General features: G+C 36.0%; 1 protein-coding gene across 1 annotated transcript in view; it reads left to right on the top strand.

Annotated features, from left to right (window-relative positions):
* The first annotated feature begins 4,907 nt into the window (after positions 1–4,907).
* The window catches only part of cm (AP-3 complex subunit carmine), a 65,060-nt gene continuing 42,310 nt past the window's right edge, over positions 4,908–27,657 (top strand). The window contains exons 1-4 of the mRNA XM_090415122.1: positions 4,908–5,052; positions 17,897–18,081; positions 23,913–24,025; positions 26,173–26,294. Of these exons, the coding sequence (XP_090271248.1) occupies positions 5,018–5,052; positions 17,897–18,081; positions 23,913–24,025; positions 26,173–26,294 (455 nt within the window). The 5' untranslated portion in view covers positions 4,908–5,017. The remainder of the gene's footprint in view (positions 5,053–17,896; positions 18,082–23,912; positions 24,026–26,172; positions 26,295–27,657) is intronic.

Here is a 27,657-nt window from a genome sequence, read left to right as displayed (position 1 = left end):
TCAGGCAGGTTGATAGATGACAGTACATCGAATTCCGTTGACCGGCTTGTAGCGGTTTCTGACGAGTATTTTCCTAGGTTTTCGTGGTTAGAATTACCGTTCACGTTGGCCATGCTAGATACTGAGGGTTGACGGGTCACAGCCTTCCCGGAATTTGAAGGCATTACCGCGGAGAGCCACTCCTTTTACGCGGGCGGGTCGGGACACTAGACAATGGCTAACACCGGACTAATCCTTTTACAAGGCAATGAGCTATAATCGCGGAGCACAAGAAAATACGTCTGCTCTGGTCAGAGTCCAAGCAAAAAGTGGTGTATTCAGCCTAGTATGGCCGCTGGCTTGTTAAATTTCAGTTGTGAAAATGCTATATAAGCTTTTACCAGATTTTAAGACTGGTTTTACGATATTATTACCAAGAAGTATTTAAATATAAATTCTTTCCATCCAAAGAATTCCATTCTTTCCATTTATGCTCAATTACAGGATGACTACTATATGGATTTCGCTATGTAGGTAACTGTCAGGCAGCTCTGCGAGGAAGAGAAATACTCCTATTCATTCAGAGAATAAAGAAACAGAAATTTTAGGGTTTTAAAAATGTTAAGAAAATGAAGGTGAGTTAGCCGATCTCATACGGTGGTTGCAGGGTTTTTTCTCCCGGAAACTCGGGTTTTTCATCCCGCATACAGACAAATCGGCCCTTCAGAACACACGCAATTTACAGACAAAAAATACTAGTTATGGTGGGCGGCAGATGGTGTTGATGGAGATGATTCGTAGTAGAGGTCCGGTGTAGTGGTTGAGACAGTTGTAGGTATCCTCCCGCGATGAGTCTTCGGGCTCCTTGGAGGTATCAGGAATAATAATAATAATAAAATCTGATGCATGTGCATGCAGACAAATGTATTACTTTTTTTTTTTTTTTAAGAAAACGCCTAGCTTTATGTATATGTTAGCAGCGGCGTAGCTAGAGTTTGCCGCCATTCTCAATACACACCAAAAATACTACAAAAAGTCAAAACCAGGTGTAGGGAAATAAATTAAAACACTTATGTTTATTTTTGCAGTGAAACTTTAATTTCAACATTCTAAAGTGTTATTTTTCTTGCTTTTCTGTTAGCAAAATCGTCGATGATATTGTCGAAGTCTATTCCATAGTAATGTAGGTAATTCTTAATAAATTTTATTTAGAAAAACTCCTCTCACAACTAGCAAAACTTACAGCAATTATGAGGAAAATTCGCAGTAGTATTACGATATTTGGAAATGAATTTTCGAGACTGTATTTTAGAATTAACTGCAAAAGTTCAAAAAGGTTCAAAGTGCCGCCCAGGGAGGACCTCCCCCTCCCCTTATATATATATATATATATATATATATATATAAGGGGAGGGGGATATATATATATATATATATATATAAGGGGAGGGGGATATATATATATATATATATATATATATATATATATATATATATATATATATATATATATATATATATATATATATATATATATATATATATATATATATAGGCCAAGAGAAACATGGAAGAAACAATAATGAAAGAAATAGCAAATATTAACAAAAACTGGACCAAATAAAAACAGAAGCAAAAAACAGTCTGGTGGAAAATGGTGGTGATAGAATTATATTCCCAGGTGGAGTGAAGTGAAGAGGATTAAGGAAGTAAGTATATAGGTTAACTTATGCATTATCTAACAAAGTTCAGACATTTTATGGAACAGTAATGTCCTAAAATTCACGCAAGAAGTAATTTTGATAGAAAATACAGGTTTTTAATTAAAAATTGTAATTTCTTATTGATTCATAAAGTATACAGTATAGGATTATGCATGGAATAGCATATCGGGTAAATGGCCTCCACAGCTTTGCTGGCACATACGCACTCTTTTGTCGAAATTTTCCATGACCATTTTGCATAAATGTGGCTGAATTTCGTTGATACGGCGCTCAATTTCCTCCTTCAAGGCGTGGATGGTCGTGGGCTTGTTGGCATAAACCTTACACTTCAAAAAATCCCAAAGTAAAAAGTCCAACGGCGTTAAGTCACATGATCTGGGCGGCCAATTCTGATCACCAAAACGGGAAATTACACGACCAGGAAATGACTCATGCAGTAATTGAATTGTTTCTCGGGCTGTATGGCATGTGGCACCGTCTTGTTGAAACCACATGTCGTCCACATCCATATCTTGCAATTTAGGCACAAAAAAACTGGATTATCATGTCGCAATAGCGAACACCATTAACTGTTATTGCCTTACCACCCGCATTTTCGAAGAAGAATGGACCGATGATGCCTCCAGCCCAAAATCCGCACCAAACAGTGACACGTTGTGGATGCATTTGTTTCTCAACAATCTCTCGTGGATATTCTGAACCCCAAATGCGACAATTTTGTCGATTAACGAAGCCATCGATGAAAATGAGCCTCATCGCTGAAGATGATTTTGTTCGAAAAATAAGCATCCACTTGTTGTTGTTTCATAATCCATTCAACGAACTCTCTCCCTCTTCGCTGTGTGTGGTTAGTTTTATTAACCCTGAACTGTCAGCTGTCACGCTGTCTTTTTTTTTTCTCGTTGGCAACATTTTACCGCACAAATGGCGCTAAATTTAAATCTTGCGTGAATTTTGGGACACCCTGTATATGCATATCTTTTAATGCTGACTGAAATCTGAGAATTAGATAAACGATTAATATTTTAACACACAACATGTTTCGTCGGAAAGTCGACTTCTTCAGGCGTGAAAACATTGAAACAATATAAAAAACACTACAAAGAAACATTGTACCTCTGCAAAATCGACTATAATCTTCAGTTAAGTTTGAACTGAAGCTACAGTCCGGGATAAAGTTCTATTGTTAGGCATCTGCGAGCGTGTGACTTCACGAGTGCGCCAGTATCTGATAGCAGAGCTAAATGAGTCTCCGGTAAATTGTAACTAAGGTTACTGTTTATGTGATGAGAGTCCAGGACAATTTCCTTAGACACGACTGTGCGGCGTTCTACCTGGTCGTGGCATATATGAAGGTTTGAGGTTGTTGTCCAGTTTATCTCATGTTGGCGGCCTTCATTATTTGTGTTCACAGAGAACAGGACATGGCTTGAGAGTCTCGAGACCAAGGAGGATGGACGTCTCAGTTTGGCCATAATATGGCTTCCTGCAGTCACATGTGATTTTATACACCCCTGGAAACTGAAGATGGTTGTGAGCCTGTTTGGGTTTGCTTAGAATTGATCTGAGTTTAGGAAGAGTAGAAAAGCACGTTTTTATGTTAATTTTTAAAAAATTCTTCTTAGTTTTTGGGAGAGCGAGTTGATGTATGGTAAAGATATATAACCTTCGGGGTTGTCCTGTGTTTCTACGTTGTTTTGATGACGGGTATAGTTGTTTATTAATAGTTTTTGAAGAGTAGCCATTATTTGCGAAGGTTCTTTTTAGATGTTGTAGTTCATTTTTTATCTCTTCCTCATCTAAGAATACATACCCGGCACGATGCGCTAGATTGGAGATGATACCCATCTTCTGTGTTGGATAGTGATGTGAGGACGCATGCAGGCATATATCCGTGTGCGTTGATTTTCTGAAGATCGAGATTTTTATGGAGTCAGACATCTTGGCAAGTTTGATGTCTAAAAAAAGGCAATTAAAAAAGCAGAATTGGTTCCCATTCTGCTATTTTAATTCCCTTCACCTTAGAAATGCTTTTGAAAATGAAGAAAACTGAATTTTTTTTTTCAACATATTTAGTATATTTATCTATCAGGGTAATTTTCTTCAATTTCTATTGTCAATTTGATGTCTGGGTGGAAGTTGTTTAAGTGATTTAAATAATTGTGAAGATTATCTATGCCATATTCCCAAATAAGGAACATGTCATCGAGGTATATCAGCCATATTTTAGGCTTAAGTGTAGCAGAGGAGACAGCCTTTTGTGCGACATCCTCGAAAAAAATGTTGGCTAGTATTGAAGACAGGAGGCTGCCAATTGCCAATCCCTTATTCTGTTTATAAATTTTCTCTTCAAACTGAAAGTAGCCTGAGTTAACGCAATGTGATAGTAGAGCAAACATCTTTTTTTTTGAGAACGTGTTACTTAAAATATTAAGAACCTCTTGAGTTGGAATGTTTGTAAAGAATGCTACCATGTCAAACTCTTCACAAACATTCCAAACTAATGTTATGGAGGAAAGTGTCACTTACACACAGCTATACATGCCACCATTTTTTAAAACAAAGTTAATCATTTTCAGTGGAAGTGTCGCTTGCGTTCTCTGCGCTTGGCCGTTCGAAGTTAGACCTAGGTTCAGGGCCGTACCAACCCGAGGGTGCAAGGGTTGCACTGCAACCTGGTGGCAACATCGATAGGGTGGCATTTTATGTAGCTAATATCTAATTTGGATTATACAATGCAGTATTAGGGAATAAAAGGCGTTAGCTTATTTATTTATTTTATTTATTTAGTTAATAATTTTGTGCACTGAAATATTTAACATTCATAATTAATAATAATTGTAAATGTTAAATTATAAACATAATAAATAAATATTTTTAATTTATGGCCTGTAACACTATAGAAATAGCATTATACCACCTCTACTGGATCACAAAACAGACCGTTAGCGATCCGATTCTATTCACTGACCATAGGGAATTTTTCAAGACTTTCTTTTTTTTTCCCCAATCCGAAGAACAGCAAATTATCAGCTATATGTTTATTAAATTTAATAAATTATTATTAAGTTGTTGGTTGTACATTAATGTACTACGTTCCCCCTTCCGCACACTGGGTAAAGGCAGAATTCTTCGTTTTGCAAACACTTACATTGGGTTTATCAGTCTCTCATAGGGGGCGTGACACAAATGCCACATGATGGTGTTAACGATGGCAAAAATGCGATGTGAAACCGAGTTAACTCTAGAATAGATGTTTAATTATTATTATTTATTTTCTTTCTTTGTTTTGTGGTGCTATATATAATTTTATCATGATTCACAGTCTGTTCATCATCAACACTTCGGGGTAAGAAAGTACATAAATAAACGTTTGTTACTGTATGAAGTGTTGGATACAGTTCTTACAATTGTGTGATCATATGTTTTTTTCTCTCCCCCCTTTGAAAAAAAAAAAAAGAACAAAAAAAATTGAAGAAATTGGTGTTCTCTATACCCCGGAGGTTGTTTAAATAATCAATTACGACGAATTGAGATTCTTATATATCTGAGTGTGTATAAGATAACATGCAAAATTTAGCGAAATCCTAATCAAAGTAACTCGTGAAGTAAATAATAATAATGGGTGGCGCATTCACAATTATTATTATTATTATTATTCCTGATACCTCCAAATTATACAAATGCTTTTAGATTGGGAAGACTGCGATTCGAATAATTCGTTCTGTCTCAGAGGTAAAGTGATTCCATATGCAAAGTAAACAAACTGCCCAGTGACACAATTGAGCATAATGGACTTGTCTTATGGGTTTAGAGGTCATCCTTAAATGATATGGGTCTGGGGATGTATCGAGAATGACATGTTATAAAGAACTGTAAGAATTTCGTAGAAATTTGGAAATTTTTTTCAGGTTAAATAGAATATTTTTCAAAGGAATGAAGGAGGGAGAGAAATACAGACAAACAGTCATTCTTGGAAGTTGTATAAAGGTGTGGTGCAGTGGCGCACCCAGGAAGGTGGCCAAGGGGAATTCCCCCCCCCCTAAAAAAAGAAAGAAAAAAAAACAAAATTTTCCCAAAATCTTTTCCTAATTAAAATTCTTTTTTTTTTTTATGTCGTGTATTCTATTTTTTTATACTACTAATGAATTAGCAGCCATATAAGGTGGGAATACCCTATAGCTCTCGAGAATCCTTTCACAAGGTGAACAAAGTAGTGCTCTTGTTGACCGAGCGCTACTTGGTTTGCCGGAGCCAGGCCAGAGGAGATCACGGGTATCATGTATTGGCAATCACTGCAGATGCTCAGTCATAAGTCATATGCAATGTAGTGTGCATTCTCAAATTGTCTACTCAACTTGTCCCCCCCCCCCCCCGCCCCCCAAGATTAAATCCTGAGTGCTACTGGTGTGGTGTATAAGAGAGTGCGTCTTGACTTTTTTTACATGGAGAATGGTTGTTGAGTGGAATGTATTACCGAATGTTGTAAGTGCTTAGAACCAGCGTAAGACTAGTTATGATAAACATTATCTCTGTAAGAATGTCTTACTATTGCCTTCCTTGATAAGTCTTGACACCAGGAGGTGTGCTATAATAATTACAAGCACAACACCTTTCAAGCTCCTGAACATTATTTAAAAAAAATGCGAGGACTGATGACTTATTGTCTTTGCTAATGGTCATTCCATGTCAGATAATCAAATTGAAAAATTAAATTGATGATACCTATTTTGATTAAGGTGTTATTTGGTTACACTTTTTGAGAAAGAGAAAAAAAAATATATATATATATAAAAACAATCTTTAGACAGAAGATCCCCCCCCCCCCCCCAAGATCTTTTTAATAATAGTTGCTATCCTCTTTGGCAAATCTGCAGAATTTTTACAATCTTAGATGGTTTTAAAATTAATCACAGAAAATTGTCCAATTTCTGATTGGATGTGTATTTTCTCATTTCTTATTTGCATTTTCAGAGAGGCTGATTTCTTTTTGAGATGGTAGCCACCTGCTTTAAGTTTTCTGGGTGCTCTGTTTCTCCATTTTCTACTTTCTGATTTTGCGCGAGTGTGTATGCTTTTCATTATTCATGTAGTGGAATATTTATGCCCCAAATCATGTTGATTGCAGGTTTTTTTTTTTTTTTTTTTTTTTTGTATTAAACAAATTGCCTCAAAATTTGCAATAAAATTATAAGTGGCTGATTTTGATACACCCAGAAAAGTGTTATGTGGAAGGGGTACCAAACAAAGATATGAAATTTTTATGAGCAATGCACTTGACTGATGGTTGTAAAGCAGAATTGGTTCCCATTCTGCTATTTTAATTCCCATCACCTTAGAAATGCTTTTGAAAATGAAGAAAACTGAATTTTTTTTTTCAACATATTTAGTATATTTATCTATCAAGGTAATTTTTTTAGGTTCATGAGTGGTGTGACAGTAGCAAATGAGAGAGTAAAAAAAGTAAATGAACCAGTGCTTAAAAAGTGGGAACAAAACGTTTATATACAGGTACATAAAGTGCCGAATGTCTAATTGGAGGAACTCCAATTTAATCTATAATTTAATTTTTTTTTTAATACAATTCACTCATTTCATTTTGAAGACACTAGCATTTCAATAAATAAAGTAATAAAAGAATATGGTGTTTGAGGATTATGGCTCCTGTCTAGTCTTAAAATTAGATATGATAATAATTTATCAAATAAAAAGTTGGATAGGAACAGTAATTAATAAATTCTTGTTCTTATATATAAATCTCATCTAAGAATTATATAAAATAAAACACTAAAATTCTCATGTTGAAATCTGTAAGAATTGTGGATGCTGCAGAATGTGATCATGTGTGACTCATCAACAGCAGGTTGGGACAGTATTCAACATGGTATTTTCCATCCCATCTCCTACACTCTTCACCCTAATTTTGTTCAGTCCCATGTTAACGGTCTTTGTGTCAAGTCATGTTTTGAAGTTAACTGGATATGATAAAGAAGTGCTCTGTTGGCCTTTTTGTGAAAGAAGTATGTCTTAGACTTGTTTATTCTATATTATCTCAGTTCATAGATGAGTGAGTTAAGTGACAACGTTAAAAAAGTAGAACTTAGATCTGGTGTAGTTTTGTGTATAGTGAAAAAAAGGAAGAAAGAGAAAATCGCTCTTAAAAAAATGAAATTCTAAAACTTGTACCAACTAAGGCTGTATATAATCAATGTTTTGAAAACTTAACCCCATAGAATCAGAAGATGAATGTTATGATATATTCTTTGGTCCTGAGTGAATTCTTCTAGATTTAGTTAACCAGGCATGTATTTTTTTGATGAATTCTCCTTTGTTTACAGAAACTAATGATATCAGATGATTCGAATCCATTTGGTGTTGAGACCTATGATTGTAGTACTAGTAATAGTGTTTCATGTGGCAATGAATTTGAAGCCATGTGGTGTGAGGTAGAATCTAACAAGATCAATTACATAGTGTGGTGTTGTTACAAACCTGTTGGGTCACTTGCTAGTGATGAAGAAAAGAAATGCATCACCAAATAGAGGCGATGGGTGCAAAAAGAGTAATCGTAATGGGAGACTTTAATTATCCAAATATTGATTGGGTAGCAGTAAAATCTCATGAGAGGAATGACACTGAATTTATTGAGCTGTCGCGAAAAAAATACCCCAAGCAGCATGTGACAGAAGGAACTCGAGGTCAAAGATTTGATTATAGTGTCAGAGGGTGTTGTAATTAAAGACGTAACTGTTCTGCCTCTAGTTGGTGACAGTGATCATGTGGTACTCACTTGGGAAGTGACTAAGTTTCTGAATGTTCCATTCAGAATAGTTTACATGCTGAACTACAAAGCAGGAAATTATGACCAAATGGTGAGTATACTGAGTTCAGTGGAATGGTGTCTATTGCTAGATGGAAAGAATATTGACAGTGCATGGGAAGTATTTAAAAATACTTAAATGATGTAATATCAGAATGTGTTCCAAGAGTTTGAAGAATAAATAAGGTGCAGTCAAATGGATGTGTAATCTTATAAAGCAATAGATTTGTAAGAAATGGATGATGTGGAAGGAATACCAAGGATGATGTCCATTATGAAAATAATAAGCAGCAGGCTAGAATAGTCACAACTGTTGTATGAAAAGCTAAATCTGAGAATAAAAAGAAACTGGCTCTGAAAGCTAAAGACAGCCCACATGAATCTATCAGTATGCTGCAAGTGAAAGAAAGAATGAATATGAAAGAATAACTCTTCTGAATGCAGATGGTGTGAGGGTGACAGATGCAGAAGAGGTTGTTCAACTAATAAGTGCTCATTATGCTAAAAGCTATCAACCTGGTGTATGCAACTTTAAGTTCACTGCTAGCTCTTCACTGAATGAAGAAACTCAGGTGTATAAAGAGGAGGTATTAGAGTTGTTGCACACACTGAATAAGAATTCAGCAATAGGATCAGCACAGGTGCTAAAAGAGTGTTCAGATGAACTGGCTGTTCCTTTGACCTATATAATTTGAGTCTCAGAACAGGGAAGATTCTGCAGGAATGGAAAGAATGTATGGTAATCCCATTGTAGTAGGGTTGTGAAGATTTTGGAAAAATTGGTTAGGACTCGCATTCAGAAATGGGTTAACAGTGAATCTCTACTTTTCAATGAACAACATGGATTTACTAAGGGAAGGTCATGTTTTAGACTTGGCCACATTCTATAACAATGTTATCATTGAACTAGACAAGGGGAATGGATACATCATGATACTTGTGGATTTTGCTAAGGCTTTTAACAGAATACAGCATGGAAGACTGTTGCATAAATTGGAGAATATTATTAGTATTATTACGTGATGCCTCTGTTGTGTCCTGAATAGTCAGAAATTGGAAATTAAAATTTAATTTATTCAGGAACAACTACCTTTAATTGTAGGCAGAAAAATGTTGTGTTTTGGCATAGAAATTGAAATGTACATTATAATTTAAAGCAAAACTGAAGAAGTGTTTAGTTTAAGAAATGTGAGACTTGACCAGTTTGGTGCAGAGTCAAACAAAGGGATTTATTTAAGGTTATTATTTAATTAGAGTATCCCATTCTATGTATTATGTGAAAGCAAGTTGAGTGTAAGCTATAGTCCAAAGGTCACACTTTAGCCGTCCAGTACAACGTATGGCCTAAGGGAAGGAGAATTTATTAGGAAAGCGAAGCTAGAACGCTTTCTCGGAAGAACGCCACGCACAAGTGAATGAATGCTGCGCGGTAAACAACGTAGCTAAGCGCGAGAATCTCCGAGAAAGAGAGGGAAAATATAAGGGTCAAGCTCCCCCCCCCCCACACACACAAGGCTTTTTTTTTTTGGTTCCTGCGCTCTTGGACGTTGGCTCTTCATCTCCGCCACGGGATGATTCCGGGTCGGCCGTAGAAGTCATGAAAGGCTTATCGAGGTTCACGAGGCAAGGCTAGCTATCTCTTCATAACAGATTAGCTAAGCTGTATTGTGTGACCGACAATACAGATGTGTTCATGCAGTTCCAGAGAGAGACCAGAGCGGCACACTGCCTTATCGTCCCAGAGAACCTGATCATGCTGCTATCGTATGTGACCCGAAGAACGGTAACTCACAACGGTGCCTCCAGACAAGGCTGAAGACAGAACAGAAAGGCATTCCATGGGATGGTAATGTAGAATGTTAAAGTATCTGATTTCTAGTTAAAGATATGAGAGACTTTATAGGTTAATTTGTGAATGGACAAGTTGTAGAGAACTTTAGTGATTATCCCATTTGGCAGTAACCTGTCTCTGTAAGAAGGTCTCCCTAGAAGGGATCTGTATGTGAAATAACTTAGATGTGTTGTGAGATATGATTAGTGACCCTAGAGTGATTAATGTATTATAGTGTTAGTATTGATATCAGAAATTGCTAGGAAGGTGATTAAGATAATCATGTACCTTATATTCTTCATGTATATCTCTTAACTTTAATAAATGCGTTTTATATCATTTGCCTGAATCCAGCTGATTTTATGAATTCAAATAGCTACTCATAAAATTGCTACTGAACCTAGCGGGAGGTAGGTTCAGTAGCAATTTTCAGATCAAACTACATATGAATATAGTTTGATCTTTCAAGCCACGACTGCATGTAAAACTAAGAGAAGTGAGAATAGTTAAATATAGCCACTTTGGATAAGAATTTTATCTATCCTCTGTATTGGCTGGTGCAGCAAAAAATAAATTCGTCAATATTTAACAGGCGGACTGTCTCAGAGGACAAAATTTTAGGACCTTGTCCCATACATAGACAAAGCCCTAATGAATGAAAGGATTACATGTGACAAAATTTGGGAATGGCATGAATCATAGTTTGTTTAAGAAAAGGAGAGTGATAGCTGATTTATTTAACTTATTGGAAAACTATTATAGAAGCTGGGAAGGAAATAACTGTATGGGAGAGTGTAGAGAACAGTGGTATAGGCAATAATAATGATAGAAATATATAAAGAAGAAGATCGAACGATAACAATTGGCGCAAATGACAGGACTTGATTGAGTAAGGTTTTAGGTAAGAAGGATAGATTAAGTAAACAACTATATTAAATCATATAGAATCATCGATATAAACATAGACGACAATACAACACCTCCAAATAGTCCAAAGACTTGTTGAGGGAGGGCATATACTCTACAACTCTCCATCTCCACCACCCAGTCCACCAACTACAGTGAGCAATCACTACCATCCTCACCTACACCAATGGTGTAGGTGAGGATGGTAGTGGCTGCCCACTCAATGCCAATTTGTTTGTATGTGGGATGAAAAACCCAAGTTTTCTGGAGAAAAAACCCTGCCACCTCCATATGAGATAGACTAACTCACCTTCAGCTGGAAAAAACCAATATAAAGATTCTTCTTGTCATGACGAGAATCAAACTTAGGCCTTTTCCAATCAAAGAATGCAACTTACTATTGTTCTTCAAATAATTAAAGATACCAAGAAATTATTACTATTACTATTATTACGGGCAACTCCAGGGAGTCATTAGACTCATCGAGGGAGGCCCTAAATCATATTCATCACAACTATTCGACATTCATACAGTATCTATCATACCTCGCCTTAAACTTATTCACTGTCACAGCATCCACCACAGGCTCAGGGAACGCATTCCACTCATTCACTACTCTAAAAGTAAAGAACCCAGCTCTAACACCTTTACTAACCACACTTTTGCCCAGTTTCCATGGATGTCCCCTAGTCCTCCCACAACCAGCCCTGTTCTCAAAAATATCTTCTGAATTAATTTTATAGAAACCCTTCAGTAATTTGAATGTCTCAATCATATCTCCCCTCCTCCGCCTATCAACCAATTTTTGCAACCCACAAATCCTCAACCTGTTCTCATACGATTCATTCCACAGACCTGCTATCATCTTGGTCACTCGCCTCTGGATCCTCTCCACCTCCTCCCCATCAAGAAGAAACCTAGGTGACCAAATCTGAGCACAGTAGTCGAGATGGGGTCTTATCAAGGCTCGATACAGAGGAACAATAACCTGCTTGTCTCTGCTTGTCAACATATTCTTCAGCAATCAAGTGATTTGATGAGCTGATTTGGCCACTTTTGCAATGTGTCCCCTAAATTTCAATTCCTTATCCACCAACACTCCTAAATCTCGTGCTTCATCAATTTCCTGGAGCACGGTTCCACCAATGCAGTAAACTGCCTCCAATCTTTTCATCCCAAAATGCATAACCTTACATTTTGCCACATTAAATTGACATCCATTCTCCCTAGCCCAGACCTCCAATCTATCCAAATCATCCTGCAAAATTTTGACGTCATCTGCATTCACTATTGCCCTACCCAACTTCGCATAATCCGCAAACAAATGAACTGTTCCTCTCAGATCCTTTCCTATATCATTTATGAACAAATTAAACAGCAGTGGTCCAAGAACAGATCCTTGTGGCACACCACTAGTCACAGGCCGTCTTGTGGACTCTACTCCTGAGTAAACCACTCTCTGATATCTCTCCGTCAACCACCCTCCTATCCATCCCACCAACCCTATGTCCATTCCCATATGCTGCAATATATTTGCATTATATACTTGGTTTAATCCTTTATCCAAGTGTAAGCAAAGAAAGTTTTAAATTATATTTCAGGTGCAAACTTTGTTTGCTTACACTTGGATTCAGGATTAAAATAAGTAGATAATTGCTTGATATCTTTAATTTATAGTATAACCAAGTGGAAAAACTTCCAACAACTGTTGTTCTTCCAATTAATATGGGTTTGGATTATAAAATATTAGCATGGATAAGAGGGTGGCTGACTGACATATCGAAAAGTGATATATGGGGAATGTGAGTCTGTAAGATTTTGAGGTAACTAGTGGTGTACCACAAGGATCAGGCTTTGGTCCACTGTTATTCAGTCTGTTCATCAATGATATTGGGAAGGATTTGACATGTGACATACAGCTATTTGCTTATGATGCGAAGATAGGTAGAATAATCAGGAGTTCTGCTGATATGCAGTATGATTTGAATAGGCTTAATTGTGGGCATGTGAAAATGGCTATCAGTTCAATGTGAATAAATGTAGGGTCATGCACTTTGGTGTGATTAGATATCCAATGTCATGTTATATTAGTGGGATTACGCTAGTAAAACTGATCAGGCTAGGGATCTTGGAGTGTTAGTAGATAGCAAGTTGAAGTTCTGGGACCATGTAGCAAAGATTACAAATACAACTCAAAAGTTAATTGCAATGCTGAAACAAACTTTCACATGTAAATATGAGGATGTCATTTTGCCTCTTTACAAGGCTTTGATAAGAGCTTACTTGGACCATTGTGCACAAGCCTGGTTTCGTGGTTTCCTCTTGTGATTCTGATATAGTGTAGAGAGAGAGAGTGTTAAAAATGATATCAGGATTGTGGAATACTGATTATGAAGACATATTAAGAATTTGTAGACTGTAGTCACTAACAAACAGGAGAAAGAGAGGTGACATGATTGAAACTTACAAACTTCTGGTCATACAGGATTTCATTTGATGAAATTTTTCATTTTATGGAGAGTGGGGAAAGGACAAGAGCATTGCCATCTTCAAAAGGAACTTACAAAAAAGGCACATGCATGTAGGCACTACAACACAGTAACTGAGAATGAAGTGATGAAGCTATTCTCCTAGATTGTTCTCCTAAAAGTCCTGATGGTGCCCCCTAGTGGACTAAGTAGGTGTTATTTGCCGTTGGGCTGAAGGTCTGCTGATGTAAGCCTCCCAAATTTGGGGCAGTCGCATACAACCAAATTTGTTGGGGTTTGGAGAGTTTCTTAGGGCTGAGGCTGAATCCATAAATAGTCTTTCAAATGTGTATTTGCTATGGTGTATTACTGTAGCTTTCTTCCACTGTATTCTGTGGCGTGTATCCAGAGCATGGTCTGCAAGACCAGAATGGCTGTACTTTTGAAAATGGATGTAGTCCTTGTATTCAGAAATTCTGATATTCGCTGTCCTGCCTGTTTGGCCAAAGTAAGACAGTTTACAGCTGCAAGGACCTGGTATACACCAGGTAGATCTAGGGGAAGTGGTGTTGGTCTTTAGTGGAGCGGATAAGGGATGCCAATTTTCTGTATGGCCTGTAACAGGAGGTCAGGTCATGTTTTTTTAAGATTTTGGTAATTTTTTTTGAAGTGTCTTGGATGTAGGGAATGGTGATGGATTTAGAGTAATCCTTGTTGTGGAGGGGGAGGAGTTGTGGTTTGTAGGTTTTAATTTTTTTTGGGTGGGGGGTAGCCATTGCCTGAGAAAGTGTTGAGGATGTGATTTAGTTCAGTGTTTAGGGCCATGTCATTAAAACAGATTAGTTTAGCCCAGTTGTATAGTGTTTTCACCACTCCATATTGTTGTGAGGGGGGGGGGAATTGTTGGTGAATGTACCTGTCTGTATGGATGGGTTTTCTATAAACTGAGAAAACCAAGGTTCCATCAGGCTGGTGGGTGACTAGTGTGTCTAGGAAAGGGAGGCTGTTGTTTTCTTCTTTTTCCAGGGTAAACTTGATTCTAGGATGTTGGTTGTTTAAGTGTGTTAAGGAGAGGAGTGTATCAGAGCCATGTGGCCAAATAGCGAACACATCATCAGTGTAGCGAAGCCATATGGTTGGTTTTTGTGGGCAGAGGCTAAGGCTTTTTCTTCAAAGGTCTCCATGAAGAAATTGGCCAAGGGTGGGGAGAGTGGTGAACCCATGGCTGTCCCCTCTATTTGTTTGTAGAATTTTCCCTGCCAAACAAAATAGCCTGAGTTCATTGTGAACTGAAATAGGGCTGAGATATCGGGAGAAAATTTAGCTTGGATTAGCTCTAACGTTTCCTTGAGTGGGATTATTTTACTTAATTCCTGAATTTTTTTCTTATCATGCATGTACTGGACAATTCAGATATTCATAAACCAAAAAATAAAAAACGTTTATGTGTACAAACACACACACACATAATATATATAAAACAACATATTATAATGTGTAATACATTATAAATAAATAAATTATATAATATATTTCCATTCATGTATCATCTCCTAATCTCCTATCCAGGAGGTTGGCTACCATGATGTGACTCATGGTTGGCTACTGGTATAATGACATGGTGAGGACCCTATCTCTTCCACATATTGTCGTAAGTATTCATGGCTGTAAATCCATGAGTGTATTCTTGGGGACAGTGTGCCTGTTCTGAGGGATGAAAAAGCCCTCCCCCCCGTATGAGACCGGCTAACTCACCTTTCGTCTAAAGAGACCAGATATAGCTTCCAAAAGAGACCAAAGGGCTTCGTCTATATTGACTGAGATACGGCAGCTCATGTAATATATATATATATATATATATATATATACAGTAAAACCTTTTTTTTACGTTCCCGCAATTTATGTTTTCCTGCCATTTAAGTAATTTTCTGTTGGTCCCGTCTTAAGGCCTATTCTTACGATGTATTGTTTTCCCACCATTAACAACTTGATGTGGACGTTATTTCCTGTGATTTACGTTTTTTTCTCGGGTGGCAATACTGATTTTTGAATCGATTTCTGCAGAAATCTGTGCATTTCTGTTCCCAGATGGCGTTGCTTTCGGCTGTAGTTTCATTTCTACCATCATGGTGACTTGCATGCTTGCAGCAGTAATGTAGTGATGAGCAATACCGTGATTTTTCAACCACACTACGAATCAATATTGCAGAATTTCTGCTATGTAATTTAGTGTGTGAAAGTTGCTTTCAAGTTGCGGTGGTGGATGATCCAAGTTAGTAACATAGAGAAAAAAAGACAGAAAATATATTTTGGTAGAAGAAAAGATGGCAATTCTGTGATGTATAGATTGGAATGCCGGAACACGTGTGTATTTAGCAAAAGATCTTGGATTCTCCGTGTCCACTTTAAACACGATAGTAAAAAACAGGTCAAGCATTGAACTCAATGCAAAGCAATCTGGCGCTATGTCAAAAAAAAAAAAAAAAAAAAAAATGAATCGACAATTAAAGATTTTTTTAAATAGATAAATGCAAGTAATTGTAAATTCATTTATTTTCAATTTTTAAATTTTGTAATCTAGTATGTAGACTCACATGCTAGCAGTAAGTCATCTTTCAGCCTTTTTTAATGTTTTTTTACATTTCCTGCTATTTACACTTTTTTCCATCAGTCCCCTGAAAAGTGTAAAAAAAGGGGTTTTACTGTATATATATATATATATATATATTCTTGCCAAAGTTGAAGCCCTGTAGGCTCTATACTTTGGTATTATATATATATATAATGTGTGTGTGTGTGTGTGTGTGTGTGTTTATGTGTGTAATACCAAAGTATAGAGCCTACAGGGCTTCACTTTGGCAAGAATAGTAATATATATATATATATATATATATATATAATGAAGATATTAAAAATCCATTGTCATTCAAAACCGAATAAATGAAACATAAAACAGAAATAGAGAGCTTAAAAGGCTTCAATTTACAATAGCATAAGTGTTGAATAAAACAGAGAACACAGTTTTTTGGATGCTCACAAAGCTGTTGACGTAATGTTTTAACCTATCGCATCAATAACTTTAACATATCACACATCAACATAACATATAGCTAACATATAGCTAATTCTACCAAGAAAGATGGAATTAACATTATCTTGTATACCAAGGATAAAGAAATCTTCTTTGTATGGTATGCAGATATTATCAGATGAAAAAGAATAGCTGATAGATTAAAAATTGCTTTACTTATAATTTTTTTTTCTTTTCATATTGGATATTCCAATTTTTTTTTTTTTTTTCAGATTGCTTCAGAATTTTTTTCAGAAGGTTCTTTTTATGAAATTTAGTCAGCTTTTTGCATTTGTACAACAAATGTTTTTTTAAATCATTGTTCAGATATATTTTTTTACTGAGTGATATGCATTATGCCAAAAATCTTAGATTAAGCTTATTTTTAAAATGGAAATATTGGTTAATCTTTTAAAAGCTTTATTTGTCAAATCGTTTAAAATATTGGGCCATTTCCATTGCATTCTGGCACTGCTTGGTTATTTAAGCCATTACATCACATTTAGTTTATAAATTGGGAGAATTTGTCCAGAAGAAAAAATTATTTTATAATCGACTTGACTGCCTTGGTAAAAAGTGATTCTAGAAAGTTTTTGAAATCATAAATAAACATTTTTGCTAACATTTGCATTCTTAAAACAAGCAGAATGTGAGGCACATCATTTACAAAGTAGAGTGACTTATCTGACTTAGAATTAAGTAAGAATTTTAAATACTAGTTTAAGTACTGAAGTTTGTGTGTTGGAATTCTATAATGAACTGTCTAACATTAAGAAAAATTTATATCAGTTGTAAAATTTATATCAGTATATAAGTAAGTATTTATATCTTACGGTTCAGATAAATGTCATATCCTCAATTTAATGTGTAGTTGGCATTAGCAGGAATACCAGCCCTCCAGCATAATTTTTTATAATTGACAGACATCAAACAGGCTGAAAATCAATTGGCAGAAATTTGACATTGACTTTTTTTCATAATTTTGTCAATATTATGTCACATTTGTAGTATTTTGACACATGGTATTTATCATGTTTAGTTGTTTTAAAGCATGTGGGCAAACTGTGTAATTGACTTGACTACTTTTTTTTTTTTTAGAGATGTATTTATGGAAAAACACTGGAAGAGTGTCATTCATCGGTCTGTATGTGATTATTTTTTTGATGCCCAAAGAAAAGCATCATCATCTGATGATATCCCGCCTCTTATTGCAACTCCTCATCATTATCTGATTAGCATATATCGGTGCAACATCTTCTTTGTGGCTGTCACCACAGCAGAAGGTACTCATGCTTTATTATAATTCATTGAATGATACTTGACATCATATAGATTATTTGAATTTAAAAAAAAACATATTTAGAGTATAATTTATTGAATTATATTTATTGAATTATATTGCATGCATAACTGACAATGGCAAATGCTCCCCAGTCATTCCAAATGCCAACATACAGTTCCCCCTGTATCCTTTTGCCAGAAAGAGATCATAACCCTGTTGTCAAAATTAGACACAAAAAAGCTCCTGGCCCTGATGGCATTCTCCCAATTGTCCTGAAGGTCTGTGCAGCCGAACTGACTCCTATCCTATGGCATCTGTACACACTCTCTTACTCCACTGGTATATATCCCAAAGCCTGGAAATTGGCCTATATTCAACCCATTCCCAAAAAGGGTGACAAATCACTGCCATCTAACTACTACCCTATCTCACTGACCTCAATCCTATCTAAATTGATGGAGAAAACCATCAAATCCCAACTCCTACTCTACCTTGAAGGTACCCAGCTATTAAGTGACCACCCAGTACGGATTCTTTCGATGCCGATCAACAGGTGACCTGCTCTCATATATCACCCATCTCTGGACATGTGCCATGGAAAAATTTGGTAAATCCCAAGTAGTTGCACTTGATATTTCTAAAGCCTTTGACCAGGTCTGGCACAAAGGCTTACTAAGCAAACTTCCATCATTTGGACTGTCTCAGGACTTCTGCAGATGAAGTGCCAGCTTCCTGTCTGGACACACACTATGTGTAATGGTAGATGGCTCCCTATCCTTCCCACCATCCAACTAATGCTGGGGTCCCACAAGGTTTCAGTTCTCTCACCGACCCTCTTCCTTCTGTACATCAATGACCTACTTCAGTTGACCTCCAACCCAATACACAGTTTTGCAGATGACAGCTTCTTCTGCAGACCACAACTTCCCTTAATTTGGACCTCCAAGACATCCTCCGATGGGGCTCAGATAACCTTGTCAATTTCAACGCTATAGTAAAACCCAGTTCTGTCTTATTTCCCACGAAAAAGAACCATTTTCCCATTCTCTTCTCGGAATTACCATGACATCAGGCCTCTCCTGGCATAAACACATCACAACCATTGCATCCTCAGCTTCCAAAAAACTAGGCTTTCTCTTTTGCTCAAGATGTTACTTCACTTCAAAACAGCTGTTAACCTTATACAAATTGCAACTCCGTCCAGCTATCAAATACTGTTCTCACATTTGGAGTGGGGCTCCCAAAAGCTCCCTCAAAATGCTCGACTCAATACAGAGGAGAGCAATTATACTGATAAATGATCCATCTCTTACCGACTCACTCCCTCCCACTTTCACATAGATGTTTAATCTCTGCAATTTGTATATTCTACAAATATTTTCATGGAAAATGCTCATCTGAAACAGCATCAATAATTCCCCCACTCTGTACTAAACCCATTGGAACATGTACAGCCGCCTCCCAACATCCCTTCACACTACACCTTGAAACCCACAGAACAAGTTTCTTTTCCTCCTCCTTCATCCCTACTGCTGCTGCTGTACTATGGAACAGTCTTCCCCCTGATGTATTTCCCAAGGAATACAATATACAGGCAGAAGGCAGAAATATAACATCTGATAATTTGGAGAAAAATTGTCATTTGGAAGCCTTTAATGATGTGACTTTTTCATTTAATACTATCATGATATATGTACACCTCCTGTGGGTGCATGTCAGGAATTTGATGATACAGCTGTTCCTTCCTTTCCCTGAATGTTGCTTGAATATAGCATCTTGCATTTATTATTATTATTATTATCTGAGACCTCCAGGGAGTCAAGGACTCATCGAGAAAGGCTGTAAATCGTCCAAACCAGCTATCATACCTTTCCCTTAAATTCATTCATACTAGATGCTCACTCTACCCCTAAGGGCAAATTATTCCACTCACTCACTGCTCTCTGGGAGAACAACCTAGCTCTTACCCCTTTCTTGACTCCAAATAAATTTAAATTCCATGGATGCCCCGTGTTCTCTCCCCACTTCAATATAATGAAAAATTTCATCAGTTGATATCCTATAACACCCATTCAAAAGTTTATAGACCTCTATCATATCATCCCTCTTTCTCCTGTTAATCAGAGTCTGCAATCCACATACTTGCAATTTGTCTTCATAATCTAAATCCCATAATCCAGATATAATCTTTGTAACTCTTCTTTGCACCCTTTCCACAGCTTCTTTATCCCCTTGGAACCCAAGAGACCAAATTTGTCACAATCCAGGTTATCAAAGATTTATAAAGGAGCAAAATTACTTCCTTATCCTTAAATGTCAAGGTTCGCTTCAACATTGCAATTATCATCTGAGTTGTATTTGCAACTTTTGCTATGTCACCTTTGAACTTTAAATTCCTATCCACCAATATGCCAAGATCCCTTGCCTCTTCAGTTTCTTGTAGCATAACCCTGCTAATATAATATGCTGCTGGCATATTATATTAGCAGGGTTAATCTCTGAACTTTGAGGTACACCACTTTTCACCTTAAATCTGGCAGATTCATACATTATATACCACTTTCTGATATCTGTCTGTTAACCATCTCCTGATCCAAGTCAAGAGTTTATATTCTAATCCCATATTTTCCAGTTTATGCAACAGCCTTTCATGGTATCCTATCAAATGCCTTAGAAAAATCCAACATTATCATAGTGTATCCATTCCCTTTATCCAATTCAGCAGTAACATTGTTATAAAATATAAGCAAATTTCTAAAACATGACCTTCCTTTAGTAAACCCATGCTGTTCTTTGCTATACTCTGCATGTTTGTCTATTCATTTCTGTATGCAAGTTCTTACCAACTTCTCTAAAATCTTTACTGCCACACCAGAGATACTGTTAGGTTTTTTGCACCACCCTTGTACAATGGAACTATCATATGTTCCTTTGATTCCTGTGGTATGATTCCTGAGCTGAGACTCAAGTTATACAAACATGTGAAAAGCCTAGCCAATTCTGCTGAACATTCCTTTAGCAAACAGGCTGATATTCCATTTGTCCCTGTAGACAAATTCTTATCCATGTTATGCAACAGCTCTTCCACTTCATTTTCATGTGAACCTTCATTTCCTCATCCAACGTAGTAGCAGCACTGTGCACCATGCTGCATACACCTGGTTCATATATCTTAGGAAAGTGAGCACTCATTAACTGAACAATCTCATTAGCTTCCGACATTCAAGTACCATCTGCATTCAATGAAGTTATTCTTCCACATTCATTTTTTCTTTTGGATTGCCTTTAGCTTGAATTGCCAATTTCTTTTCATACTCTGATTTAGCTTTCCTCACAATACTCATTATTTTTCTGGCCTGAGCTTTATATATTTCATAACTCCTCTCACTTTTATTCTCATGATATTCTTTCCACATCATCTTCTTCTTGTGGATTTCTTGCTTAATAAGGTTGGACATCCATTTCACTCCCAACCTATTTATTCTTCGAACACCAGGGATACATTCAGATATCACCTCGTTTAAGCACTTTTCAGAGATTCCCATGCATTACTGACATTTTTCCCATTCAGTAACTGATACCATTCTCCTAATAACTGATACTATTCTCCTAAGTTGCTCATAATTTCCAGCTTTGTAGTTCAGCATGTAAGCTGTTTTAATCAGAGCATCAATAAAATTAGATACTTCCCAAGAAAGTACAGTATGATCGCTGTCACCAATTGGTGGTAAAATAGCCATATTCTTGACAGAGATCCCGTCTGATGCTATGAGCTAATCCAACACTCTTTGAACTCGAATTCCTCCTTTCATGTGCTGTTTGAGAAAATTGTCTCTCAACAATTTAATAAATTCCTCTTCTTTCTTATCATGAAATTTATCTTCTACCCAATCAATATTTGGAAAATTAAAGTCACCCATAATGGTCACTCGTTTGGTACCCATAAGGCTAAATTGGTGATGCATTTCTTCGTCCCCTGCAACTGAGCCTCTAGGTCTGTAGCAACAACCCACCATATATTTCATTCTATTAACCTCCACTTCACACCAGATACTCAAACTCACCGCTATATGGGACATTGTTACCATCATTGTTTTTTTGTGTTTCTACCTTAACTAGATTTAAGTCATCTGATATCATTAGTGTCACTCCTCCTCCTCTCCTATCTCTTCTGTCATTCCTAAAAATAATATACCAATTACACTCGATCCCACTTACCATATCTGATTCTGATAGCCAGGTTTCACTAATGCCAACAATCTTAGGCCACATTGTATTCAATAAAGCAATGAACTCAACCCCTTTGTTTCTAATGTTCCTGGCATTTGTGTATAGACATAATAAATTACTACCTAGCCTATTCTTATAATTAGATATGCAATCTATTTGGTCTTTTTTTAGAATTTTCCTCATACATACTTAAAACATCAGAACCTAAAACATATTTTTCCACCCATCGCCACATACGTAACCATGTTTGAAAGCATTCATATCTTTATCAGATTTGTATACTAGCTGAACTTTCACACACATTTATCCCATTCCTCCCTTAATGATCTAGTTTCCCTGACTCTGCATTAAGTCTCATACCAAGAAGTAATTTCTCCAAGCTTCTGCAAAATGAATTTAAGTGCAGGCCATCATTCTTATATGTCTTTTCTGCCATCAAACACATCCCACACATCTAAAATCTTGCATCCATATCTTCTACACAACTTGCACATAACATCATTTGCTATCATTGCCATCCTTAACTCAGTACTGTCATATCTGGGTAGTATTCCAACAATTTTTACTCTATCAAAATTTATTTAGAAGAATCTTATCTGTTTTGTCTTCTTTGTTTTGGGATAAAAAAAAAAATTAACATTGTGCTTCTCTAATTTTTCAGTTCTACTTCTTTTCTGTTGATTGTGCCTTTCTTTGAGGTCTAGTAAAGTTTGAGTGTTTGTTCCAATAGCTGACTTTTCACTACTTGCTGTGGTTCCCTGATGAAAATGGCAGGAACCTTTTCTTAATCAGGGAAGGCCAAAACTGGAATGACATTCTATCATTTTGTACCATCATTTTATTATAGTTTAAGTCAATACAGAATTCATTTGGGTCAGCTAAATCCCAAGCTGACAGCCTATTCTCATTCATTTAATATCCAGCTACCCATTAACAGGCAGGATCCACCAAGAACATAAGGATTGAACATTAGATCAGAATCCTAATTTTTTTTATTTATTTTTTATTTATGTTTTTATTTGTTCCCCCTGTTCCTCGACCATCCTTTAGGACTGGTTTGAGCCCTCCTAATGAGGGATTAGGTACTATATCCAATGACTGTAGCCTGTATGTATGTGTGTGTTCATGGGATCGGTTTGCCTGCTTGCAGAATGAAGAACCCCAGATAAACTGGGGGGGGAAAACCTGCTGGTTTTTCCAGCTAGGAGGAAACCCCCATAGATGTTTCCTCCTAGTTATCTAGCTTTCACCCTTAATCAACCCCAACCAATTATGTATGTACACACAACCAACATACATAGAACAACCACTTCTGCAAATAATGATATTAAAGGACATAATTAAATGTTGTTTCTTAGCATGCTTTTTAAGTTTATTATGCAAATTTTCCTCGACATGCTAATGAACATGAACTATAACCAGACATTTCAGGACCTTACCAACTTCAAATTTTAAATTAACAATAAAAAATAAAATGTTCATGAAACTAGAGTAATAATTTACTTAGAATTCATAAGAAACTATATTCACAATGAAATTTTTTCAATTTAACTTGAAACCCCAACTTAGCTTCATTTTTATTTTCTAATGTTTTTTTTCTAGTTCCACCTTTATTTGTAATAGAATTTCTTCACCGTGTTGTAGACACTTTCGAAGACTATTTTGGTGATTGCACCGAGTCACTTATTAAAGAGCATTATGTGGTAGTTTATGAGGTAAGCATTTATTATTTTGTAATTATGAACATTATTTAATAAAATAATGCAAATTCCTTTTAGCATTTCACTCTTTTTTTGATGATAATAGCAGTAATCTTATTTAACCTGGCAGCATCATGATGATGCAATGATACACATATATTACAGGACATGACACATTGCTTCCAGGAAAGGGGAGGGGAGTGAACATTACTATATTCATCCTGGATTTGATGAATATAATAATGTGAACTTCACATTTTTAATAGTCTTTGTTTACAACCATTGTAGAACTGATTTTTTTGACAGTTACCAGGTTTGTCATTTGGCAACGTCATAGCATGGCATGCACCCATTTTTTCTTGCTTTTGCTGATGGCAAGCTATTAGCATTTTATTCATTAGAAAAACTTCTCTCTCAAAACTTTGTGTGATAAGCAGTCGTTTTTTCAGTTACTGTATGTAATGCCAAGCAATTTGGTACTTAATTAAATGCATACAAAATAGCACATTTTAAGAATTTGTTTTTTTGACAATGGGCATGCACAGATGCTTGCAAAACTGATATTACATGGACGCTGATGCACTCTCTTCACTAGAAATTTTTCTTAAAGGTGGACTCATTCTGTTCCAGAATGCCACCCTCTATGACATCATGATTCCCCTCCTTTTTTGTCAGAAAAATATATTGTGAATTCTGGTTAACTGGGTCAAATTGGGAATAGCATAATTTGACCCCATTAAGGCTGCCTCAATTACACGAAGTTGCACATAAAGAATTTAAAAGGTATGTATATAAGACAAAATACAAGTTTTTCATTTAATGATTGGCAAAATTACTGACTTATAGATAAACTTAAACAATTGGCTTCAATTAATGTAAAATATTTGCCATGAAAATAATTTCATCTATATATGTATTAAACACACACACACACACAACACACACACACACACACACACACACACACACACACACACACACACACACACACACACACACACACACACACACAAAGGGGGGTCTGGAAAGTTTTGATAAACATCTAGAACAAAAATATTAAATCAACTGATATAGCCATGGGAGAGAACATACTAGTAGCAGAGTTATAAAGGTAACTTATGTTCTTTCTTCTGGTTATATCAAGCTGCTTTAATATCATCTTTGTTCTAGGTGTTTATCAGAAATCTCCCCATCCCATACAGTTCTTAGCAATTAATGATGTTTTTGGAATTGAGCGAGTGTAGCCTTTTATCCTCAAATTCTTCATTTTCATTATAGTATTGAAGATATCATCAGTGGATGCAAATTCTTCATAGTTTCTAATGTGATTAACATCTAATGGGATGTCATTTCACTATTGGCCATATCTGGCATATTCATGATTGAATTCTTTACCATAATGAGCAACAGATTTGAATGGTCATGTTGTTTATCCTTGCCAACTATCAATCATAAACTGTATTGCTTATAAATGATTAACTTTTGTGCCAAGCTCCTTAGCATTTGTCAAAAACCAGTAAAGTTTTTCTTGATTTCCATTGTAATGTTCTATGTCCCAACTCATAAGCCATTTCTTAGAAAGAAAAAAAAAAAAATCAGATGTCATCCATGCATTTTTGTTGGCATAGTACTGAACAGGTAAACTCTCCATTGCAATTCCTTTAATGCATTGAAGCCTGGCCCTTTTTGCAATAATAACTAACAGCTTTTATTTACCAGTTCTTGACATTTGATCATCATAACACTGTTATATGGTCCATTGCTTTCCTTGATCCAAACATTATAGTGTGTTTATAACACAGGGAACCATCCAGTGTGGCACGATAAACATCATCATGTCATCAGCATTGTAGATATGTCATCAGTATTAAATTTTTGAAGCATGATTATATAATTTTTCCAACACTTCCTGTGGAAGAGGTTACTGGATGGCTCGGTTACATGGCATTGTCCTAAATAAATGAAGTAAATTCTTGTTATACTTAAAAATTGAGTTCTATTATAGGATGTAAAAATTCATTCACATGTGAATAGTAATTTTGACTAAATAAGATGAAATTAACTGGTCTGTTAGCCTTTGCTATCTTTATGAAAAGTATTTTTAAAGATCAGCTTTAATATATGAATTACATGTATTTGTTAAATTTTCTTCCCATGTATAGTTGCTGGATGAGATGCTTGATAATGGCTTTCCACTTGCTACAGAGTTAAACATTCTCAAAGAGATGATCAAGCCTCCAAATATACTGCGTACCATTGCCAACACTGTAACTGGACGTTCTAAGTGAGTAATAGTTTCCTGCATCAAATAAAAAAAAAACAAATAGTTATATTTATCTTCTTCTTCAGCTTCATTCCCACTCAAGTAGGATTACTGCAGCGGATCAACCACTTCCACTAAGTTCTGTCCAAGTCCATTTTCTCCTCTTGTCCAAGGCTTTAGAGGCCTTGGAGTCTCAAGTTTTCCTGCCATTGTTGTTTAGGTCTCTCCTTACTTATTTTGTCTGGAGGCTTCATCTCCAGTACTCCTCGCCTTCCCACATATTTTTTGTTTCATCGCATAACATCATCAAACTACCTCAGCTTTGATTCCCTAATCTTCCCAGATACTTGGGTTACTTTTATTGTTCCCCTGATCAGTTTTTTTTTTTTTTTTTTTCAGTTTATCCATCCTGATTGGATCCTCTTATTAAGTTTTGAAGTGTCAATAGTAAACATCTTTTTCAGTTAATTATATTAGTGATATAATGAGATATATCTAGTGAAATGGATTCATTTGGACTGCACTGAATGTCTCCAATAAATTGGTATGGTTAATATGGTTAACATCCACTTTACTAGCAAAAGGATAATAAAAACAACATGAATTGTCCTGCTATATATCTGAATAAATCAAGGAAGAATTTTAACGCATATTTACAGAATATAAAAAATTAAACATTTTTTCTTAAAAAAAACAACAACAGACACTTTTTGTCTCTCCCATACCACTTTTTCCATGATTGAATAGCTTTGTTTGCACTATTGGTCTTTTATGCATATACTTAGTTTGGGATTTTAGTTCAACTGTAATTATTTAAAAGAAAACTGGGTATGCTTGTCATTTCTCTTCCCACCACTTTTCTGGAATTTTCTGTTGACTTTTGAGTAATTGAATTGCTTTGTCTGTTGACTATTAAGACTCAGTGCAAAATGATAAATCCGAGATGAATAATGTAATTTAAATTTTCCTCTTATATTTAAATTAATTCTTCACTACATAAATTCCTCAACTCTCACTATAGCAAACAGTAATGAACTTTAGCTGTTGAAAAGTCTGGCCAAAGCTGCATAGTAATAATGCTGTTCTGAAGAAAATTACAGACTGTTCCTTTGGGCTCTGTAAGTTCACTATACCAAATAGTTGATTAAATACTTCATTGCAGCCACTGTTTATATAAAACACAGTAAAACATGGACAGCAACCATATGATTTTCTTGCTCTTAAGTACATATGAAATCATTTCTATTAACAGTGAAAGAAAACTTACAGATGATTGAATCTAGAATGAATGTTAACCAGAGTATGCTAACTAAATCCTACAGATGGTTAACTTTCTTAAACTCTTAAAACTTGAAGAGAGAGAGAGAGGAGAGCTTAACCAGTA

This window comes from Typopeltis vanoorti, chromosome 26 (genome assembly GCF_054136105.1).
Source record: "Typopeltis vanoorti isolate ZY-2024b chromosome 26, IOZ_Tvanoo_1.0, whole genome shotgun sequence".
NCBI classification, from domain to species: Eukaryota; Metazoa; Arthropoda; class Arachnida; order Uropygi; family Thelyphonidae; genus Typopeltis; species Typopeltis vanoorti.
This window is presented reverse-complemented; position numbering and strand designations above follow the sequence as displayed.